Source organism: Lates calcarifer, linkage group LG21 (assembly GCF_001640805.2).
Source record: "Lates calcarifer isolate ASB-BC8 linkage group LG21, TLL_Latcal_v3, whole genome shotgun sequence".
NCBI lineage: Eukaryota > Metazoa > Chordata > Actinopteri > Centropomidae > Lates > Lates calcarifer.
This window is the reverse complement of record NC_066853.1, coordinates 3668908-3689043: the sequence shown is the minus strand read 5'-3', so window position 1 is coordinate 3689043 and position 20136 is coordinate 3668908. Positions and strand designations below refer to the sequence as shown.

Sequence of the window (20136 nt, the reverse complement as noted above, 5' to 3'; positions counted from 1 at the left end):
GTCTTCATTTGGAGAGCTATTATAGAGAGAGAGAGAGAGAGAGAGAGAGAGAGAGAGGAGGAAGAAACGCAAAGAGAGAAAGAGGGAGAGATCAAACCAGGAAGAATGGGAAAAGAAACAAAGAAAGGAACAAAGAGTGAATCAATGTAGAGCGAAGAGCAACCTCTACCTACAAGCCAATTACCAACCAAGGGACTTCAGACAAGGTTACCTTAGGCTAAATGCTAGTTCCAGGAATAGTCCTCTAGTATTATCAGCTGGCTGGTGCTGTGAGGCTCTGGCTGGCTGACTGAGAAGCTTAGACTGTATTTGCATTAACCTGTGCCGTGCAGACAGTGGAGAGAGTGCCAGGAGTCTGGCCTTACCTGCACACATGCAGTACAGAGAGGGAAACTGTGCTAACTTTCCACAGCACAACAGTTTCAGGGTCCAGTGTCTGCAGGACACATTAAGATAATACTTTCAGAATCATTTTACAGGGAATTTACCGTTCCAAACCAGTCTACGTTAGGACGTCTTAGATTTATTTAAGGGTAAAAGATCTAATGCACTTTATGCAATAACAGAAATGTCTGTGTATCATCACATTGCTCTTACCACTTACTTTACTAACTCTCACCTGTTTGTTAGTTATACCTACCTATCAAACATGGAGATGCACTTTGCTGCTTCATTTGGACGTCTTTGGCAGAACCAGGCCATTGTCACCCATTTTAAAGGGACTTGTAAATGGCAGCTGCCAAATAGCAAAACAGAGCCCCTTGCCAATCATGTCATCTTACTGGCAGATCAGTGTGCTTGCCAGGATGTTAGATTTACGTGCAGACACTGTGACAGGTTTGCCAAACATGCAAGTCTGCCAGGAAATGGAGTTACTACACACAGAGATGGTATGAAGGCTGCGAGGTGGCTGACAGGAACCATGTCTGTTTCTTTGGGGCCGTACAGGTCTGGTTCCTCAGCTGTCATTTACAACAACATACAGGCCAACATGTGCTGGAAATCTGCCAGATGATATGTGTTTTTGTTTGTTTGTTTGATTGATTTTTTTTCAATGACCAAGGATGACAGCAATGTTTTAGATTAGAGCTGTATATTTGTGATTAGTGTACTCCACTGAAGTTGGTACTTAATGTTTTTTGGACGTGTGTGTGTGTGTAGTTGTGTCCAGGGCTGCATGTGCAGAGCCATCTGTTTGCTGCTTTAACAGTAGTCTTCCAGTGCCCAGGCTTATCTGTGCACGAGTGGCCTACTTCAACCTTCTGCTCCCTCAGTGCACACAACCACGCACACTAGTTTGGTTGATCACCCGTCAGCTTGTTCACAATAACTTTCCCCCACTTCATTTGCATCAGCAATTAGTCTTGGGCTTGTGACTCATAAGAGAAAATATTCGTTATTACATATTACTTATTTCACAATAATATTTATTTTGTATTTTTTGGGAACAGTTTCCAATTATGTTTCTATTTCAGAACATAATATTTTCTGCAGAGTTTTAGTTACATCCTCGACTTGTGCATTTTTGTCTAAACTGTATTCCTCAAAGTTTTTTCTTCTTTTTTTTGTCTGTATTATAAAATGTATTTTAAAAACTACTGGGTTTGGTCAATCTTACTAGTTTGAGTATTTTAAAAAAAACTACTGGGTTTTTTAAATACTTAAATTAAATTATGGTGGTAGGCTAATCACACTTAAATTTACAGCAGTCAGCTGCATCTTCTGAAAAAAGCTGTCTCATGACTGAGGAGCCAGTGGGAACATGCTGCTACTCATGTGATGCTTGTTTGTGTACAACATACGACCAGACTAAGAAATGTACATCATCTATGTAATGAAAATAAGAGGTAGAAAAACTTTAATGTCTGACAAGTTATCATCACAAGTCAAAACACCACCAGTATTCTTTGAATGAGCACGAACCACATTTTCTTTGAAACAGCCATTTTGCTTCTATCCTGTATATTTAATATCTTTGCAATGCAATGCAGATTGCAAGTGTGACAGACTTTCCATTCATGATTGTGAAACTGTTTTTAAGCGGGACTGTAAGCAAATAGAGTGACTACATGCCATAGCTTGGATGTGGGCTATGGGGCCTTGTTTTAAGAGTAGTAGTGCATTAGTAGCGCAGTAAGCTGGACTAGTCAGACTCAGTACAGTATTAAGCTATGTAGGCTAGTCAGTGGGCCCTGTTCAGGAGTTGGCTGTTGTGGCTAATAGGTCAACGAGAATGGGCGGGGCAGGGGATGAGGGGGAGGATGAGCAAGAGATTTTTAAGGCTCTTTCATTGGATGAGGGTTAGCTGGATGGGCTGAGGAGGGAAAAAATGGAGGAGAGGAAAGGAAAGGAAATGAGAGGAAAGGAAAGGAGAGATTAAATGGGCAGAGTCATGTGAGCAAAACCCCTGTTAGGCGTTAAGCTGACATCACCATATGAGTTGCCATTGACCCACCACAATATCTAAACCAGTGTATATAGAAAAGAGGAAAACATTTAATTTTCCAAACCAGAAAATTTAAACTGAGGAGGCACCAAGTCCAGCTTGTTGCATGCACATAATAATTTTGCAGTGCTGTCTACAGTCTGTTTTGATCATGCAACTATAATAAAATATGCACAACCTTTGAACTAGGACAGTGCATACAGGCAGAGGCTGAATAGCTTTTTTTCAGCTTTAGTTCACATGGTTCTGCTGTAAGCAGTGTTTGTGTGCTCTGTACACAGTAGACAGGACCAGCATTTGCTTCTTTGTGAAATATGAATGAGGACCTTTTATAATGTGGCCCCTATGGACTATGGTTATAAACAGGCCTGTCCTAGAGCTTCAGTTTGTTTACTCTGATTTGCAACATCCTCTTGTAGGCTTATCTAGAGAAAGTAAGTATAAGGTTTATTACAATCAGACGTAGCTTAAGCATTTACAAAAAGATTAGATGTAACGTTCACCAACAGAGGTAACAGAATTAACTGTGCTCGGCCAGTCCACCACATTAGCCCCCTGTAAAGTGACTTGTTTGAGTTGTTTTTACACTTCCTCTTCCTGGCTATAGCCTCATTCTTACTGAATAGATCTGAGAATGGTATCAATCTTCTCATTAAATTCTTCTTAAGAAAATGATAACATGATTTCCCTAAAATATCTATTTCATTGAAATTTTGTAATATTTAAAATAAGCGAGCTAAACTACCAACCTACCTACTGCAACCATTAGAGAGGATCTATTGAATTTCCTAGTCAAGCACCATTTAGTCTAACAGAGCACATACAGAAATGAAATACCCTTTCAGGATGAAAAATGAGTTGGTTTGTGACTTTATTTTTACCTCAGCAGTGCTTTGAGCATGGTGCTTGATGAGGTGCTATTGAGCAGATGGGTACACAACTACACCACCTGAGTTTCACACGGATGTCTTTGCTCGCTTGTTGGTTCGCCCTGGTGCCTCACGGGCAGTGGCAACATCACAGGGTCTGCTACATACACGAACATAGCTCATCATGGACCCCCTGGGTCCTCTGCAAGAGAATGGGACACAGAGCTCCATTGGTGTGTGGGCACAGGTGTTTGTGCACAAGAATCCACGTGTGGATGTGGTCATGCTTGCGTTTAATTTCATGGTATCTTTTTTTGTCCTTGCTGTGGAGTCACTTCTAGTGTGGAGGTTAAAGAACTAAAGCAATTGAAATTGGTGTTTGAGTCCGAAGAGAAATTCTAAAAGGATGCAGATTAAACATGAAATCAGAGCTGCCAACTGTCACGCCTGAAGCAGGAAATACATGATTTTATGCTCAATCTCTCATCGCTCTCTGTTCCTCTTCTTCCTTCACTTCTTAAGAGGTCTCACGCTCAGAGAAAATGCAGCTGACAAAAGGTTGATATCACGCATGAAACTGACAGACTGTGATTTTTATGTTGTTTTCTGGCTTGAACATGTGAATACCAGAGGTCCTGTCATGTCAGGGAAAATGAACAAACACCAACATGCAGCAATTGGATGTCAATTTGAGGTCAAAGTTAAAGAATTCATGCATTCATTGCTGCCTGCAACAACTAGGAAAGAGGACTTCTGTTGGTTTTACACATGTATTTGTCCTCTTGTCTCTCCTGAGTCAGACTTTTAGCACCATCATCAATCATCTCACTTAAACAGTGTGTGTGTGTGTGTGTGTGTGTGTGTGTGTGTGTGTGTGTGTATGTATGTGTATGTGTGTGTGTGTGTGTGTCAGCCCACCCAGTGAAGCTGTGCCAGAGGCTCATCACATCACGGCATCAGGGGCATCTGTTTGAAACTGAAATAAAAGTAAAGCCTATGAATAAAAGAGCCACATGAATAAAAACACAGGATGCAAATTACTTGCCAAGCAGGGATTGTCTGTGTGTGTGTGTGTATGTGAGTGAGTGAAAGAGAGAGAGAGTGGAAGTGTTATATTCACCCTGCATTTGTTCTCCATCCCATACATAGCTGTACCTTAGCTTGACTGAGTGAGTAAGCACACATACATACACACACAGAGGGAGCGAGAGAGAGAGAGATTTCCATGCTCTCTGAGGTGTATGGTTTTCTCATGCATTAATCAACAGCAGTTTTGACACTTGGCTCCCGAATGAGGAGAGAGAGCTGTTTTAACGGAGTTACGCTGTTGGTTCTCTCCTTCACTCCACAAGCACTGCTAGCACTGCCTGGGGTGACTTTATCAATTAGGCCTCTCTGGAAACAACAGCATCCTCCCCCTTTCTTCTATCCTCCCCTTTTCTGATTTGTTCTTCCTCTCTGTGCTTCTCTATCTGACTTGTGTCCCTCCCTTCTCACAGTGCATCTTGAGCTTCTCTTTTCTTCCTCCTTGTCTTTTACTGCTCAAACTTTCTGCTCACCCATCACACTGCTTTGCTCATCTCTTGCCTTTTTCTTATCTCTATGTCCTTTGTTACCTCCTCCCTCATTTTCTTGCCATTACTTTGTTCTTTCTACTCCTTACAAAACATAGGATTACCATCCAAAAGCTGAATGGCAATTATTCTGTGTAATTGTCAGTGTTTAAAAGTCCTTTCAGTGGAAATGACATCATAAGCTAACAGGATAATATATCAAAATAAGAATAACTTTTTTCTTACGTCTAACAAGGTTGATTTTATTGGGATTTAATGTATTTCAGGTGGTGCTTATAAAATGAATGACAAATTCTTTATATTTTTGGTATTTTTTTTTTTATTGACAAAAACATTCAAAACTGAAAAGTAAACAGGATAGGTTGCTGTTTATAAGAGACAAACAGTTTCCCGTTTACCTGTGCAGATTAGCAAATGCATTCCTTTCTTGGCATACATTTTGGTTTATTATCCAGTCACAGACAGGCAATGCCAATCTTATCTTGTCAGTGTTCCCAAAACCACCAGAAAGCGCCTGCATGTGAATGAGTGCAGCTCACAGATAAACTGATGTCTTGCCAGTTCTCTAAATTTTGCAAACTGTGTCAACAGTAAAGTGTTAATTTTGCTTATCTCTATTTAAATAGCCGCTATAATTAACATATTTTTTCTGATGCAAATCTTATTTTGATCACTAAATTTGATCAGTAGGACTTGACCAAATTATCCCAAAGTTTTGTCAAAAGATGATGTGAACATTGTGGGAATAACATCCCACAGTAATGTAATAAATGTGACAATGCAGCATTTTACTAATACATAACTGACGGTCAGCATCAGGGAGAGCTAGCATCAAGAGTTTCTGCTGTTTCCTGTCAGTCAGGCTGGTCTGGGTCCTGCTGAGCTGTGCCTTCAGGGCAGCTCAGGGCTGGAAGTGAAAGGAGGAGGGAACAAGATGTTTGCTGACAGAAAAATGGAAAGACTTGGATAGTAAACCCAGAGAGATGGACAGCTCATTTACATCACACCTATGCACTTCAGCCTGGAGAAATGAAGACCGCAGAACTTTGTGCTACACTCAGCCTTGGGCAAGAATGGTAAAGAAGCATGTTAGACAGGAACAAAACTACTGGTTTAAAACCTGGTTATTTCTTTGAGGCCATTTCCTAAAATCAGTGTACTTCATTGTGGTCAGCTGGTGATTACATAATGTAACGTACCACCTCAGTCGCAGTGTTTCTTCGTTTTTTATAATGTCACTGCATCATATTTTATACACAACATCATAAAGTAGCGTATAAATTTTTTATCAGGGTGGTCTTATTTGACAATGAGCGGCTCACCATTCATCCCTCACGTATCAAACCTTTTACATTATGTATTATGGAAAAGCAGTTGTCTACTGGACATGCTTCATGTGCAGAGCTGAAGAGCTGGCGCAAAGCTTTGGCAGAAGTGTGTGCAATAATGAGGCAATGCCAAGCAATGCCTCAGTTTAGCTGGTGAGTGGTCGACCTCTTCAAGTCTCTGTCTTTTACATGTGTCCCTAAAGAGCTACTGTACATGTCACCAATGACATACTCTGATGAGTTCGAGTTTGTGTGCATGATAGTGGGTGGTATGTCATGTGTGAGCCTGTGAGTCAAGAGGGCATGTGTGCATATGTGTGCGCTGTATGCACTGTATGTGTGCATATGTTTGCAGCATGTGTGTGAGTGCTTGTTTGTGATTTTGTGTGTGTGTGTGTGAATGTGCGTGTGTGTGTGTGTGTGTGTGAATGTGCGTGTGTGTGTGTGTGTGTGTGTGTGTGTGTGTGTGTGTGTGTGTGTGTTCCTCTTTGGTCTTGGGAGCTTACAGGCTCTGTGCACAGAGGTTCCCTAATCCAGTGTTTTGAAATGAGCCCTCCAGCTGTTGTGGGCTTGAGAGACTGCTGCCTTGGAGGAGGCTTAGAGATGATAAGATGCTCCTTCTATCTTCATTCCTCCAGGACCTTTCTTTCTTTTTCTTTCTTTCTTTCTTTCTTTCTTTCTTTCTTTCTTTCTTTCTTTCTCAGGCTTCATCTCTCTTCTTCCCTAAATCTAGCACTTTTCTATCTATGTAGTTGTAAAAAATAAACACTTAGACTGATCTCATGCTGCCAATACAATCGCACATTCTGTTAAGGTTGTAACCTTTTGTAAGAACTTCCTCCTCTTCACTGTTAATCCTCCAATAAGAACATACAGTAGATTGATTCTGTGCAGGAAGTGAACACTGTGTACACAGAGGATAGATAAAGATCAGATTAGAGATCTAAGAGTTTGTTATTCATTGTATTTATAATGATGGTCTGATCGCAGATGTCGTAAGAGGTGATGGGAGCTCATTAGCTGCATTGTGACATACATGCTGAGGACACTGTCCTGCTGCATAACGTACAGTCTTATCATTCAAGCATTTGAGTTACAGTGATGAATCTTACAACTGTAAATGATACATATTGACATTTCAATGGAATATAATGCCTTCAAGTTCAATTTCTTGCATAATGTATGTGAAGTCTTTTCATGAATATATCTCTATAAAAAATAACTGAGCAGAGTGGTTCAAGCACTGCCTATCTCCCTTGCACCAGCAGTGAGCCCGCAGGGTGTGTGTTGTCTGCCAACAGAGAGGAAGCGTAGGAAGTCCAGCAGGTTACGGACAGACATAGAGAGAGCAACAGGCAGTCTGTCAGCTAGAATATGACAGCGATAAGCAAAACCCAAACTCGGCAGAAATGTGGCCTGACATTCTTAGCAGATGGAAAATGCCTATATTTTGTGACCCAAAGATAATACAGATAATTTGGTATTATATATATTTTGTTTTGCAAGGTGGTCATTGCTTGCACTTGACATCTGGCTTGACTCCTACACACCACACAAATGACATGCTGGTGGTTTCTGTTATTGGCTTATGGCAAGATCATCATCTTACATTATCACTAACAAGGACGATTCACAGGACATGATCAATTATCTGTAATCATATCACTGGCATCATCCTCCTCACCATGTTTAGATAAGATTACTTCCCACTGGGGTTTTTGGACATGGATACATGCTTGCGGGGGAGATCTAACTCAATTTAGGCTGTAATGTCTTTAGCTGGTCTAGAAATAGGATGCAGCATGTACATATTTGTCTCTGTGGGTCTGTTATGGCTGACAGCTGAGTCCAGATGAGGAGAACAGCTCCTTGGTTCCTTAGTTTCAGAGGGTAAACATTTGTTGCACTAGAGAACAAGCTTTCATGGTTGTTTAGTACACTGTATGCACACAAGAAGCAGCAGCAAATAGTAGATAGATAACCATTACTATCCCCACTTGTCATGTTCATTTTGTACGTATTGATACAGACTGTGTTCCCATGAAAGCAGCAGGAAGCAAATTGTTTTAGGAAATGAATAACTCAAGAGACAGCCTATCATATTTCCCCATTTAACTATTACATATTTCATGTGATCCTTCACAGTGTGGTCTAGATGTTTGTTTAGCTGCCGAGAGCATTTCAAAAGAGGAGCTTGGTTCAGAAATCATGTTTGCTTTGCCGGGTAGATGAAAAGGCAGCAGAGTAAGGATGCACCGAGAGATTAAACATGACTTTTTGCTTTTAAAAGTATTGTACATTTAGGTGTACATGACAGAGGTATTGCTCATTATTACTTGACATACCTCTGTGTCTGTCTCTCTCTCTCTGTCTCTGACTCTCTAAGGGCAAGTTTTCCAATGTCATTGATGCAGGTGATCAAATAGCCTGCAGAAAGACTTTGAACTTGACAATCTAGCTTCTCTTACAAAGTGGAAAGATTTACAGGAGAGACTGTACAAGGTGCAATTGTTGGGAGGTGTGACTGCTACATTTACACATCTGCTCCTCTCTCTCTGTTCTCTTGCTTTATTTGTTTGCACCTTGGTCCTATATGTGCTTATCTACCATGTATCAAGACTCTAATCACTCCCTCCTTGCTCCTGCAGTGTGTGTGCGGGCGCTGGATGTGACGGTGTCCCAGAGCAGTATTCAGGTGGCCCGCGGCCAAGCAGCCATCCTGCCCTGCTCTTTCACCACCAGTGCTGCCCTCAACAACCTCAACATCATCTGGATGGTGATACCGCTGTCCAACGCCAACCAGCCAGAACAGGTACAGTTCACATCACTCATTCCCTTGCAGTGACAGAGGAGTGTCTTGGCTAAATTCATTAAGTGTAAAAAAAAAAAACATATTCTTGATATTTGGACTTAGCAGACACTTTGATGAGACTATTGTTGTGATGGTGGTAATTATATTGATGTTTGGATTGTGAGTCAATAAACAGCCAGCGCCACTTTGCACTATTTTGAGACACTAATATTACACTAGATGTATGTATCTAACTTATGTTCTAATGCACCATTATTGTGTATGCATCATGTGGATGGCCAACCTTTCAGTCAAAACAGGTACACAAGATGTTACTCTTGATCTGTACTAAGGTGTGCTCAGATGCAGTGCTAAGAGAATTTCAGAGGTTGCACTAAATACATAGACAGTCAGTGCAACAATCTGGAGACAGGCGAATAGACACAGGTTGAGGTAAGTAGGCAAAATTTAGATGAGAACACATTTGTTCTACTTTAAAAATGTGAGAAATTAGCACAATGCATCCACAGAGAGGATCTCTGGGGCTTGAGGGACCTCCAGCGCAGTTACATGACTGTAATGGGTCTTGCTCATAGTGATGATCACTAAAGAAAACCTGTTCTAGCATTTGCCAAATGTGCAGGGGCCTTTGTACAAAGACATAACATTTCTCTTTCTGGTGCATCTGAACGCACCTTTAGGACATTAGTCAGGTATGTATATTAGATGACTATAGTAATATAGCTGTAGTAGTAAGCCTAAAGTGTGTCCATAGTCTAGATAATCCTATCACTTTCTAAATTCTGTTGTAGCCTGCAGTGTCATGTGGCACTTCTCTAGCTTTAAAACAAAGGTCATGTTATTGTTGTGAATATTGTTTGGAACATTGGTAACAGTTTCATTTTCACATAAAAATACTGCATGATTTATATTTTAGTTATGTCTTATTGGCACTAATTTTGTCTCACTGGCTTCTCACCATCATCCCCTCCTGGCCTGCTACTGTTATTATCTTTCTGTTTTTCTCTCACCTTCCCTCCCTCCCTCCTCTCTCTCTCTCTCTCACACCCTTCCTCCCCCTTTGCGGATTTCTGTGATTCCATTTGAGTTGTTTAACATGCAGCTGCAGGCCGTACAAGCTCACCTGCCTCCCTTCACTTTGAACTCCGGCGCTGGTCGGCCGTCCAAATAATACAATCATCTTCTGCACTAATTATCTCACGCCCACGACGGGCTCTATATCGCAGCTGTTCTCACTACACACACATACACACGCTCACACACACAAATACACACAGGCAAACTGGCATTGGACAGACTGCTGGTCCAAATGTAGTGCAGCTCCCCATGCATACACGCAGGGCTTATATACAATTTACCGGCTTCACACATACATGCATTCAGAGTGCACCATGAAAATGTAAAAACAAGATGCATATTTCCACATGTTCAGAGATGCTCGCATCATAGAGCGATGCTTTTATGTGCACACCTGCAGATAAAGGCTTTTACTCTTGTCTTCACACACACATAAAAAACTACTTTCAACAGTGAACACCATCACATAGCGACACTTAGTCATGGTTGAATACATGTGACTTTTAGATGCCAGGCAAGTGATGATGGGAGCTGATACACGACGAAGGATGCATCACATGTCATGCTATACCTTCTCACTGTATTACATCATATATGAGATCGTTGTGAAAGTGCAATGATGCACACACACAAGTTTTTAAAGTGTGGATTGTCACAAACACCTCATTTACACCATATTTAAAGTTACACTCACACACACACCATGCAGCAACACACACACACACACACACACACACACACACACTCTCAATACTCAAACACAAGACAAAACCAATATTGTGTGAACATCTCTGCCATCAGGTTGCGTGCATCAAATTGGTGAGCTGTCTGAAAAGTGAGCACAGGAATAAAGTGCTGCGTGGAGCGACAGCACAAGTACAAGGTCATTTTAGAGGAAGAGAATGTCATGAATGATTACAGTTGATGCTAAAAGCCATTAAGAATTACTGAACAGAACTTTGAACGCTTCCACACCCTCATAACCTGTGTTAGCACTTTAGCGCGCGCACTCTGACCGATCAGATCTCTCTCTGCTCACATTTGAATACCGTGTTTAGGTGGGACTGCAGTAAACGATGCAGCTTATTTGTCAGACACTGTTAGAGGTCTTCTCTGAGTGCGGGCTCGGCTGTTTGTTGTAGCCCAGATTAATCCTATTATATATTTTGCTTGATGCTTGACTTACTATAGTGTTTAAACCTCATCCTGTGCTTTACAGCCTCAAGCCTACATGGATGACTCCACAGTACAGGCTATAGAACTTAATGAGTCAAATATGAGCTTCATATATTTTGTTTTATGAGTGCAGTTGTCCACCTCGGTGCATCTGGAGTCAATTTAGGTGCTTGTTCTCTTAAGTAATATCATCTGTCCTTTCTTAATATTTTGTTTGTGTGCGTGTTTGGGTGTGTATGCAAGTTTATGCTGCTGTGTTCTGTATATGTGATCTGTCCATCATACTGTTGTGATCAAATGTCCTGACCTCTTTCCTCTGGGCTGTTAGGTGTGAGATAATCCACATGAACACACACGCACTCAAACACATATATACACACACAACTACACAATGGTTTTATGTTTCCGAGCTGTTGTTTATCCTCTTTAAACTGTTTGCTGGATAGCGGTGTAATTTATGCTCTAATAAAAGCTCCAGATTCATTCTTCTCTCACACCACCTGTGAAACTAATTCCTAAAACTGATTTTGTTGTTGTGATCGTACTAGTTGATACATGAAAAATATATATCCAGTTCTTTGGAGACATTTCTTCACTTGTAAGTCTGGTAGTTTAATATTGTCCATGTTGCCTGCGATCCTCTAAAATCCAATTTTGCCACATATTCTCCTTACTTGTTCTAGCTGATGAGAGAAAGTTGTGGAAAAAGTTGTATCACTCTAGGACTGATGAAAACTTTCTCTAGTGTCACTTCTAAATTATTTTCAGACTGAAAATAAATTTAATATGTCTTCATCATTTCCTGGAAAGGGAACTGTTTGTTGATTTCTCTCTTCTTCTTTTTTTTTTTTTAACTCAAACTCTGCAGTTTGAGTGAAATGAGGTTCTAGTGAAATTGAGGTCATAGAGAATCTGTGGTGCAGAAATGATGTTAATCTGTAATTGAGAACATCTGTCATAGTATTTTAGATGATCAGATTCTGATCCTTATCTGAACCAAACAATCTGCCAGAGGATGGATAAAATAGATGCTGCATTCACATACCCTCAAAATGTGACCTCTTGCTCTCTTTGTTGCCCCATTCAAGTCTAAACAATTTTTGCTGGACACATCAAAGAAAATGAACAAGGACCCATTTCAGTCATATTCAGAAATGGCATGTTGTTTATTCTGAGGCTGGAAATCCTTCCTGTGGAAATGTCAGAGAGAGGTTAAACTACAGTTCATAACCTCAGTCTCAACTTATCCTCTCAGATGTAATAATGTGATACCTTCTATTGATCCGCACAGAAGGATTCTTTTCTTATTTGCTCACCTACCTCCAGGGTGGAGGTGCATTGTCATTTTCACCAGTATGGTTTCAGTGTGTTTCTTAAGGACCTTTCAGCAGGGCTAATCCAGCCTTTTATGAGGATCTGAACCCATAACCTTCAGTTCAAGGACACAGATGACTAACCTACCCTGATTGCTCCAAATCCAGATCACTCACACCCTTTGAGATATTGCACACTTTAAACTCCTAGATCAAGTGTACTTACTGTAAGCATACAGTAAGTGAGTTGATTGAAAAATTTGCAGGCTGCAATCAAATTCCCCCTGCTGGGATCATAAAGTTTGACTTTGATTATAAAGTATACTGAGGGAAAATTCTCTTGCCATGAAAAGTTGCTTAAAACTTGCTTGTGTGTGTCCATCCTGCACACAGATCAATTTGTCTTTTTTTGTCTATATTATGAATTGTTGTTTGTCAGTAAATTCATTGTAATAAAACTCATTATTTGTATGCACCGGTTGAATTCACATTATGCTTTTGAAACTTTTTTTTAGGATGTGGTCATGTGACAGCATAACAAAAGGATGCAGTGTTTTTCAGCAGATAACTTTAAATTTTCAGAGGCTACCCTTTCCTCATACCCCTACTGCACATATTCATGGCCACATTGGTATTCAATTCATTACAGTATCATTCTATCAGTTTTATACCTATTGTTGTATTTTGTATTTCTACAGTTTGTTCCAACTTTCTCTTTATTTCCTTCATTGTTTCCCACCTACGGCTCCTATTCCACCCCCAGCTGCCTGAGGAAATGGAATTTCCCTTTGAATTTCATCTCCCGAGGGTTCTTCCATTTTTTCTCTATGTATTAAAACGATAGGTGTTTTTGTTTTGTTTTTCCCCTTGTCTTGGACTGGGTCAGAAACTGTTGCTAATATAGGTCTGAAAAGCCCATTGAGACACGATACCAGGCAACACAAATCAACTTGACCTGATTTGGCTTGACCAACAGTCAGACTTTTTATATCAGTACTCCCAATGAAAACATTAAGAAGAACATAACTTTACAAACAAAGATGACTGATTATTACAGAGTCTTGAATGCATCATCAAGAAAAGACACAGCATCAGTCTAAACAATTATTGCATGCTTTGGAAATACATACACAGTACACATTATATCTGTTATGTTCTGAATATGTCTCAGAGGACAGTGGCAGCTTACAGTCAGTAAATTGAAGGGAGACTGTAGGGGTTTAGAGAATTATTCAGGGTTTATAGAGGCGATGGCAGTCTCCCTTGTGTCTGGGGCCAACAGGGCCCTTGGGGTCAGTCAGAAGTAGGCTACGGTCATGAGACTGGTACAGTGACGGAGAATATGTGAAGGTTTACTGTGTGCATTTGATTGTGGCTCACACTTACAGGGTAGATCATAGAGCTAGAGAAGACTAAGGATATAGTAGAGTGAAGGAAGATGCTTGTACTGTTATGTGTGTAGGATTTTAGGAGGGAAAGGATGAAGTGGAGTGGGGCATCCAGCTAGTCCAGCTAGAGTTCTTAGGGCCATCCGCCATCTGAGTGCCAGCCATGACCTCTTTTCTCCCTGCGTACAGCTACAAAGCCAACCAGGTCACGCGAGAGGATGAGGTGATTTACACACACACATAGATGTGATTCAACACACTGGACAGAGACACAAAGTGTGGAAAATAAGTGGAATTTTAAGCTGGAAATTACACACAGAGAGCACTTTTATGTGTCCCATACAGTATTTTTGACATATTGACCCTGATGTCTTCTTCTATGTTTCTCCCCTTTTTTTAATTGTCGGAAAATTAAAACCAGGAAAGCAGGGGAAAAAAACAAAAAAGCAGGGACAGGTGTAAGATACCACACAGGTTAGAGCCTCCTTTAATCCTCTGCTCATTCATGCACACACACAAACCCACACAAACAGAACATTGCATGTGAGGCCGATTGATTGGATCACTTTCACTGAGCATGCAGATTATAATGTCAGGTCATCAGGAGTGTCAAGCCAGGTCATACCGGTGTTAGAGACGGAAACAGAGTGGTATACAGGCAGAGGCAGATAGACAGGAATCTGGAAAAAAAAAGATTTGACAGGAAAAGAGTGGACAGACAGTATTAGACTGAGAAACAGTTACTGTGGCAGAACAATCACACACATTTGCACATGCACAACTCAAAACTGATGCACTTTCCATGAGTAAATGAATCTACACTGAGACACTAAAACACAGACACAGACACACACAGACACACACACTCACACGCAGGAGATGCAGGCTCTCATCACAGCTGAGGAGCTGCCTATTCATCTGCACATAAGAGGACAAAGCGAGCGTACTGCACTCAGGAAATTGCAGCCGTGCAATTTACAACCGTTAAGCAGTGGCGGAGGACACAGTCACATACACACTCCTGCACTTTCATCACAGCTATCACTCCCATGGATACACACACACACACACACACACACACACACACACACACACACACACACACACACTGCTGGTTGTTTCCCTGCCTGGGTCTTTGAACAGTTCAATGAGGGCTCTTTTCACCAAAGTGAATAGCCCCTCTGATTCCCCTCCATGCCTTGTGTGTGCGTGTTTGCGTGTGAGTCCGTGTGCACGCATGCGTGTGTGCGCCAGACTTGTGCGTGCATACCATGCGCTTGTGTGTGTTCTCTTCATCTTTTGTGTGGGCCCAGCTGAGGGGTGAGAGCTGTTTTGCATGTGGCTCGGCCTCACAAACGAGCTGTTCAGACCAAGTTTGAAGCCTGAGGGAAGCTTTTCCACAAACCAATCTTTCATTGCTCTTTAATTTCGACCTGAGACAAGCTTACCTCAGCCTGAAGGTGCGAATTCATCTGTACAGGTGTCTTCTCACTATGATGATTCCTAAAGGTCACTGAGGTTTTGGTTGAATTTCTCGCTGGATTTGAATCCTTGTGCAGCAGTGTGCTGCACTTCTTGCTTCTCTTGGATTCATCAGATTGCAGTTTATATATTTCCAAGTTAAAATGTTTTCAATTATGCATACCATTTAGTGGATGCTTTTATCTGAAGAGCCTTATAGTACCATGAAAGCATACTTTAGTATATACTCCTTACCCTAGAATTTACCCACTGAGCTAGAAAGGACCACTTACAAATAAAAGGTTTTTTATTTTGTCTCTCTGTCTGTTTGTTTGTTTGTTTGGGTTTTTTTTTTTTCCTAACAACATAAAACTGTCCACGGCCAAACTATATTTCAGCATCTTAGCAGAACTAGATCTCCCTCTAGTGAGAGATGTTTGGAACAGTCAAAAAAAGAAATGTCTACAATTCATACTCATTTACAGAACCTTCAAATGACAGAAAGTATTGAGTTCTTTTAACTACAGTAATCATCAAAAGATTAATACCATATTTAGATGTTTTGATGTATGAGTTGCTGATCCTCAATATTTATTTCTCTTTTCTTTTTCCCCATATCCTTTCCCTCAACCTTGTTTTGACCAATATCACTTTCCTTCCTTCCCATTTACCAATCCATGTCCTCTAACTGTCTTTCTCTCCATCTCCCACCTTCTGCCTCTCTCTTCCCTTTCTTCCCCTCCCCGTGATGTCTCAATCCAGGTGATAATTTACCAGGGTGGCCAGGTGTTCAGCCTCGCCAACCACCTCAACGGTCGTGTGGGCTTCGTGGCCACCATGCCCAGCACAAGTGCCTCCATCTTCATCAACAACACCCAGCTGTCCGACACTGGGACCTACCAGTGCCTGGTCAACAACCTCCCAGACAGAGGGGGGCGCAACATCGGCGTCATCGGGCTCACTGTGTTGGGTAACTAACCACATCTCCACAGATAATTCATCTAATTTTATTTTTTCAGTGACCCATAAGAATAGTTTTTTACACTGAAAGACAGCAGGTATAAAGCTGCACCTACTGTAAACGTTTTATATGCTTTGGTCATATTTCCCCTAACTGAGACCATCTAAATCTGGCCAAAATATGTCTCAGGTGATAGTTAAGAACAAAGAAAGAAAATAGCACATGTTATTTTATTTCAAATTTGCAAGGGCAACTGCTTTTCAACCTGCTTACATGTCAGTTTTAGTATTTCACTGTCTGAAACTTGGTCCATTTGGCCCCTAATTTGGAGGATTTCCTGCCAAATGCAGAGCTCTACAGAAAGTTAGGCAATAACATTTTAAACACAGTTGTAAATTGTAGGAGACTGAGAGTTTATTTTTCAGCTTGTAAGTAACTCAAAGAATCCTTTCAGACACAATTTTAAGCAGCATGTATGCACTGTTGGAAACATGATTTTCTTAAGCTTTTTGAATATATAATTTCCTCTGCAATTAGAAAAACGATAAATTTGCTTTGTAAAGTGGTTAACATGATACCGCCCACTCTCTCCATCTGCCAGTGCCCCCCTCGGTGCCAGCATGTCGAATCCAGGGCACACTGGATGTAGGCAGTGACATCATGCTGCTCTGCAGCTCAGAGGAAGGTATTCCCACGCCATCCTACTCCTGGGAGAAGCTGGACACACTGCCCAAGCTGCCGCACAACGCCATGCAAGGTATAACAAACAAGCTGGCCATCGGAGTTCCCTTTTGCCCCACCTTCGCTGGTAAATCTCACACACATAGTTTAGCTGAGACTCAGCAACAATCCCACCATCACCGCCACCTGTCATGTGCCAGGCCCAAACAACCGCCCGCCCGAAGGTTTCCCTCCTCTGATCCTGCCGAGGGGTGATGATGGATGGATGGATGGAGTGATTCAAACCATGTGAATTTGTGAATGACTGTGTGTCTGTGTTTTAGGAATGTGTTTGTGTATGAGCAAAGTGTTGGTTTTGTGGCATCTCTCATGCTGAATACCAGTGCTAAGAACAGTTGTGTCAGCTGGACTGGTGCAATCACTCTGACCATACTGCTTCAACTTTAGCTAAGTAGCGACCCAACATTCATCCAGCTACTCTCAGGAGCAGGTGTATTAGTTGCAGTTGGTTTTCAGCATCAGAGATCTACTGTAGTGGACTCTCCTTTTTTTTCCAGCTCTGCCCATTGTGCCATCAAATTATCTTCATTATCTTTGTACACTACTGGTCAATAGCAGGCTAATATACAAAGGGGTCATATCAGTTGCAGATAGCAGATTTCCACAACAATAAAGCTGCAGTTTTTTCATATAAAGACAAACACTATAGACAATGGGAAAGCACTGTAAATCTAATAATAATTGTAAATTCAGCTACAGAGCTTGTTGTGTTTGTCAGTTATCAGCATTTGTGAGAACCTGTGACACGAATCACCACCACTTATCATTCACAGTCTATAGAGGTATTTCAGCTCAACTTTTACTAGGACTATCTTACTAATAATGAATTATTTAAGTTGCACTCTTCGAATCTGTCTCCTGTCTTGGTGGTTTTTGTTCTCACCTGGAAACCTTGAAATGTATGACCTCTTACATTAAAGAACCAAGTGGTATTCATGTATGCTTCTTGAAATATTTGAGTATATCCTCTGCTGTTTGCATTTGATTGAAACTGAAATGATACCCTGGATGAGCTGATGTCACTCTTATCTCTTTGTGTGATAAGTTTGACATATACAGCAGTGACAACTGTCACTTCGCTGTCAAGAGAACAGGTGAAAATCTGGATCCCTTCATATGACTCAGATATCCAGGAAATGTTGAAGCCTTTTCAAGTCCAGTAGTGTACATCCCAGTGACTCTAAGCTCACAACTCAACCTATTCATCATTTATGAAAGAAAGGGAACTGCAGTTTTACTTTTTTTACTGCACAGGTTTCATCACCTGTATGCCCTCTATTAAAGGTACATAGCACCCTCTATTGGTAGATGGTAGTAGCAGTAGTTCAGTTGAATGTATTGTCATACTTTACACACTATTAGTATTAAAAATGAAACAAATGTCACGTTTTTTGTTTTTTTGTTTTTTTTAACTCTGTCATATTTTGCACTCTTTCTGCATTGTTTTTGACATGCACTGGGTCATACAGTATGTTAACATTGTGCTGCATGTGTCCAATGTATTTGTGTTTAAGTCACTTTAATTACTATGTGCCTCTGTGTGTGTCTCTTCCAGACCAGATGCAGGGCACCTGTCACGCTGAGAAACATCAGCACCAGCACCTCAGGACTCTACCAGTGTACCTCCAGCAATGCTATTGGCAAGAGCACCTGTCTGCTCAACCTGCAGGTTGTAGCACGTAAGTATGCTCAAATACACTGCTTTTTCACAGCTGGCTCTACGTGACACTGTTATACATATACAGGCAGACTGACACATGGCTGAGTTTGTGCACATTTATAGATGGAGAAGCTGTCTCCTCGTCTCACTCAAACACTGACAGATGGGAATAAAGTTAGAAGCTTTCTCCATGAATGAGACATGTCAAACAGACAGATAAGCAGAAAAGCAACCAAACAAACAAAGGACAACACCAGAACATCTTGCAGATAGCAGCACGCCCCACATCTGACACCAATCAGAAAAAGACAGAGAGTTGGCTCAGGTCATACAGGGTCAGACAGTTTGGAAAGCTTGACAGGAAGGGCTGTAACATGGTTTTCAGTCATTGTTTTTTTTTAATCTGACAATGTGTGACAGGCCTACGCTCAGTGTCAGAAATGTACTGTCTGAGTGCTGAGTTGACAGAGACAACAGTGGGACTCAAGGAAAACAAGGTTTTACTCAAAACTGTTCTGTTCCATTCCTATATCTGAGTTTTACTGGAAAAGGGCCAAGCACATACTCTTAGATGTAAGTTTATTTTTTGTCATGTGTAAAGGTGTCGCAGGAGGGCATTGAAACCTGACATGTGATAGTAGTGGACAGTTTAGTGTATCAGGGGTTCATTATTTAAAACCATGTGAAATCATATTCATCACATATTCAAAGTAGAACTGGATTTCTCTGTCTCCATTCTTTCCTTGCTGTATGAATATTTTTGGACTTGAAGACACACTCTTACTATTGTACAACAAACTGTGGTACTCTGTCCATCATATGGTAAAGTTTTGTGAAATGTTCCCTTCCTATCTCTCTTTCTTGCAGCACAACCTCAGAGTGTAGGTCTAATAGCAGGGACCATTGCTACAGGAGTCCTGGCTGTCATCATCTGTTCCCTCTTAGTGGTGGTCACACTCTTCTACTGGAAGAACAAGAACAAATACGACGAGGAGGAGATTCCCAATGAGATCAGGTTGGTCATTGGCCCTTTGCAACTAAAAGCTGCTGTAGTTTCCAGTGCAACTACTCTATTTTAAAACTTGAGATGATGAGGTATAGCAGCAGCTTTGTGTTTTCTATTGTAGAATAATACGCCTGTCATTGTTGCAGTCTCAAAGAAAAAAACCCAGGAGTATAAATGTGATTTAAAGTTTGGAGCATTCAGCTTAAGTTTATCTAATTTATTATAATTTATTATCATTAGTTAATTTGTCTATTCCAACAGTCTGTGAAGCTTTGTCAGTTGTTTAAATGGGCTGCCATTTCTCCCCTAAATCACTCCATGAAT

General features: G+C 41.0%; 1 protein-coding gene across 1 annotated transcript in view; it reads left to right on the top strand.

The window, feature by feature from the left end:
- LOC108898818 (immunoglobulin superfamily member 11-like) overlaps positions 1–20136 on the top strand; it is an 89554-nt gene that overhangs the window by 64738 nt on the left and 4680 nt on the right. The window contains 6 exon segments of the mRNA XM_018698886.2: positions 8866–9029; positions 16207–16414; positions 17007–17162; positions 18702–18718; positions 18720–18825; positions 19674–19821. Of these exon segments, the coding sequence (XP_018554402.1) occupies positions 8866–9029; positions 16207–16414; positions 17007–17162; positions 18702–18718; positions 18720–18825; positions 19674–19821 (799 nt within the window).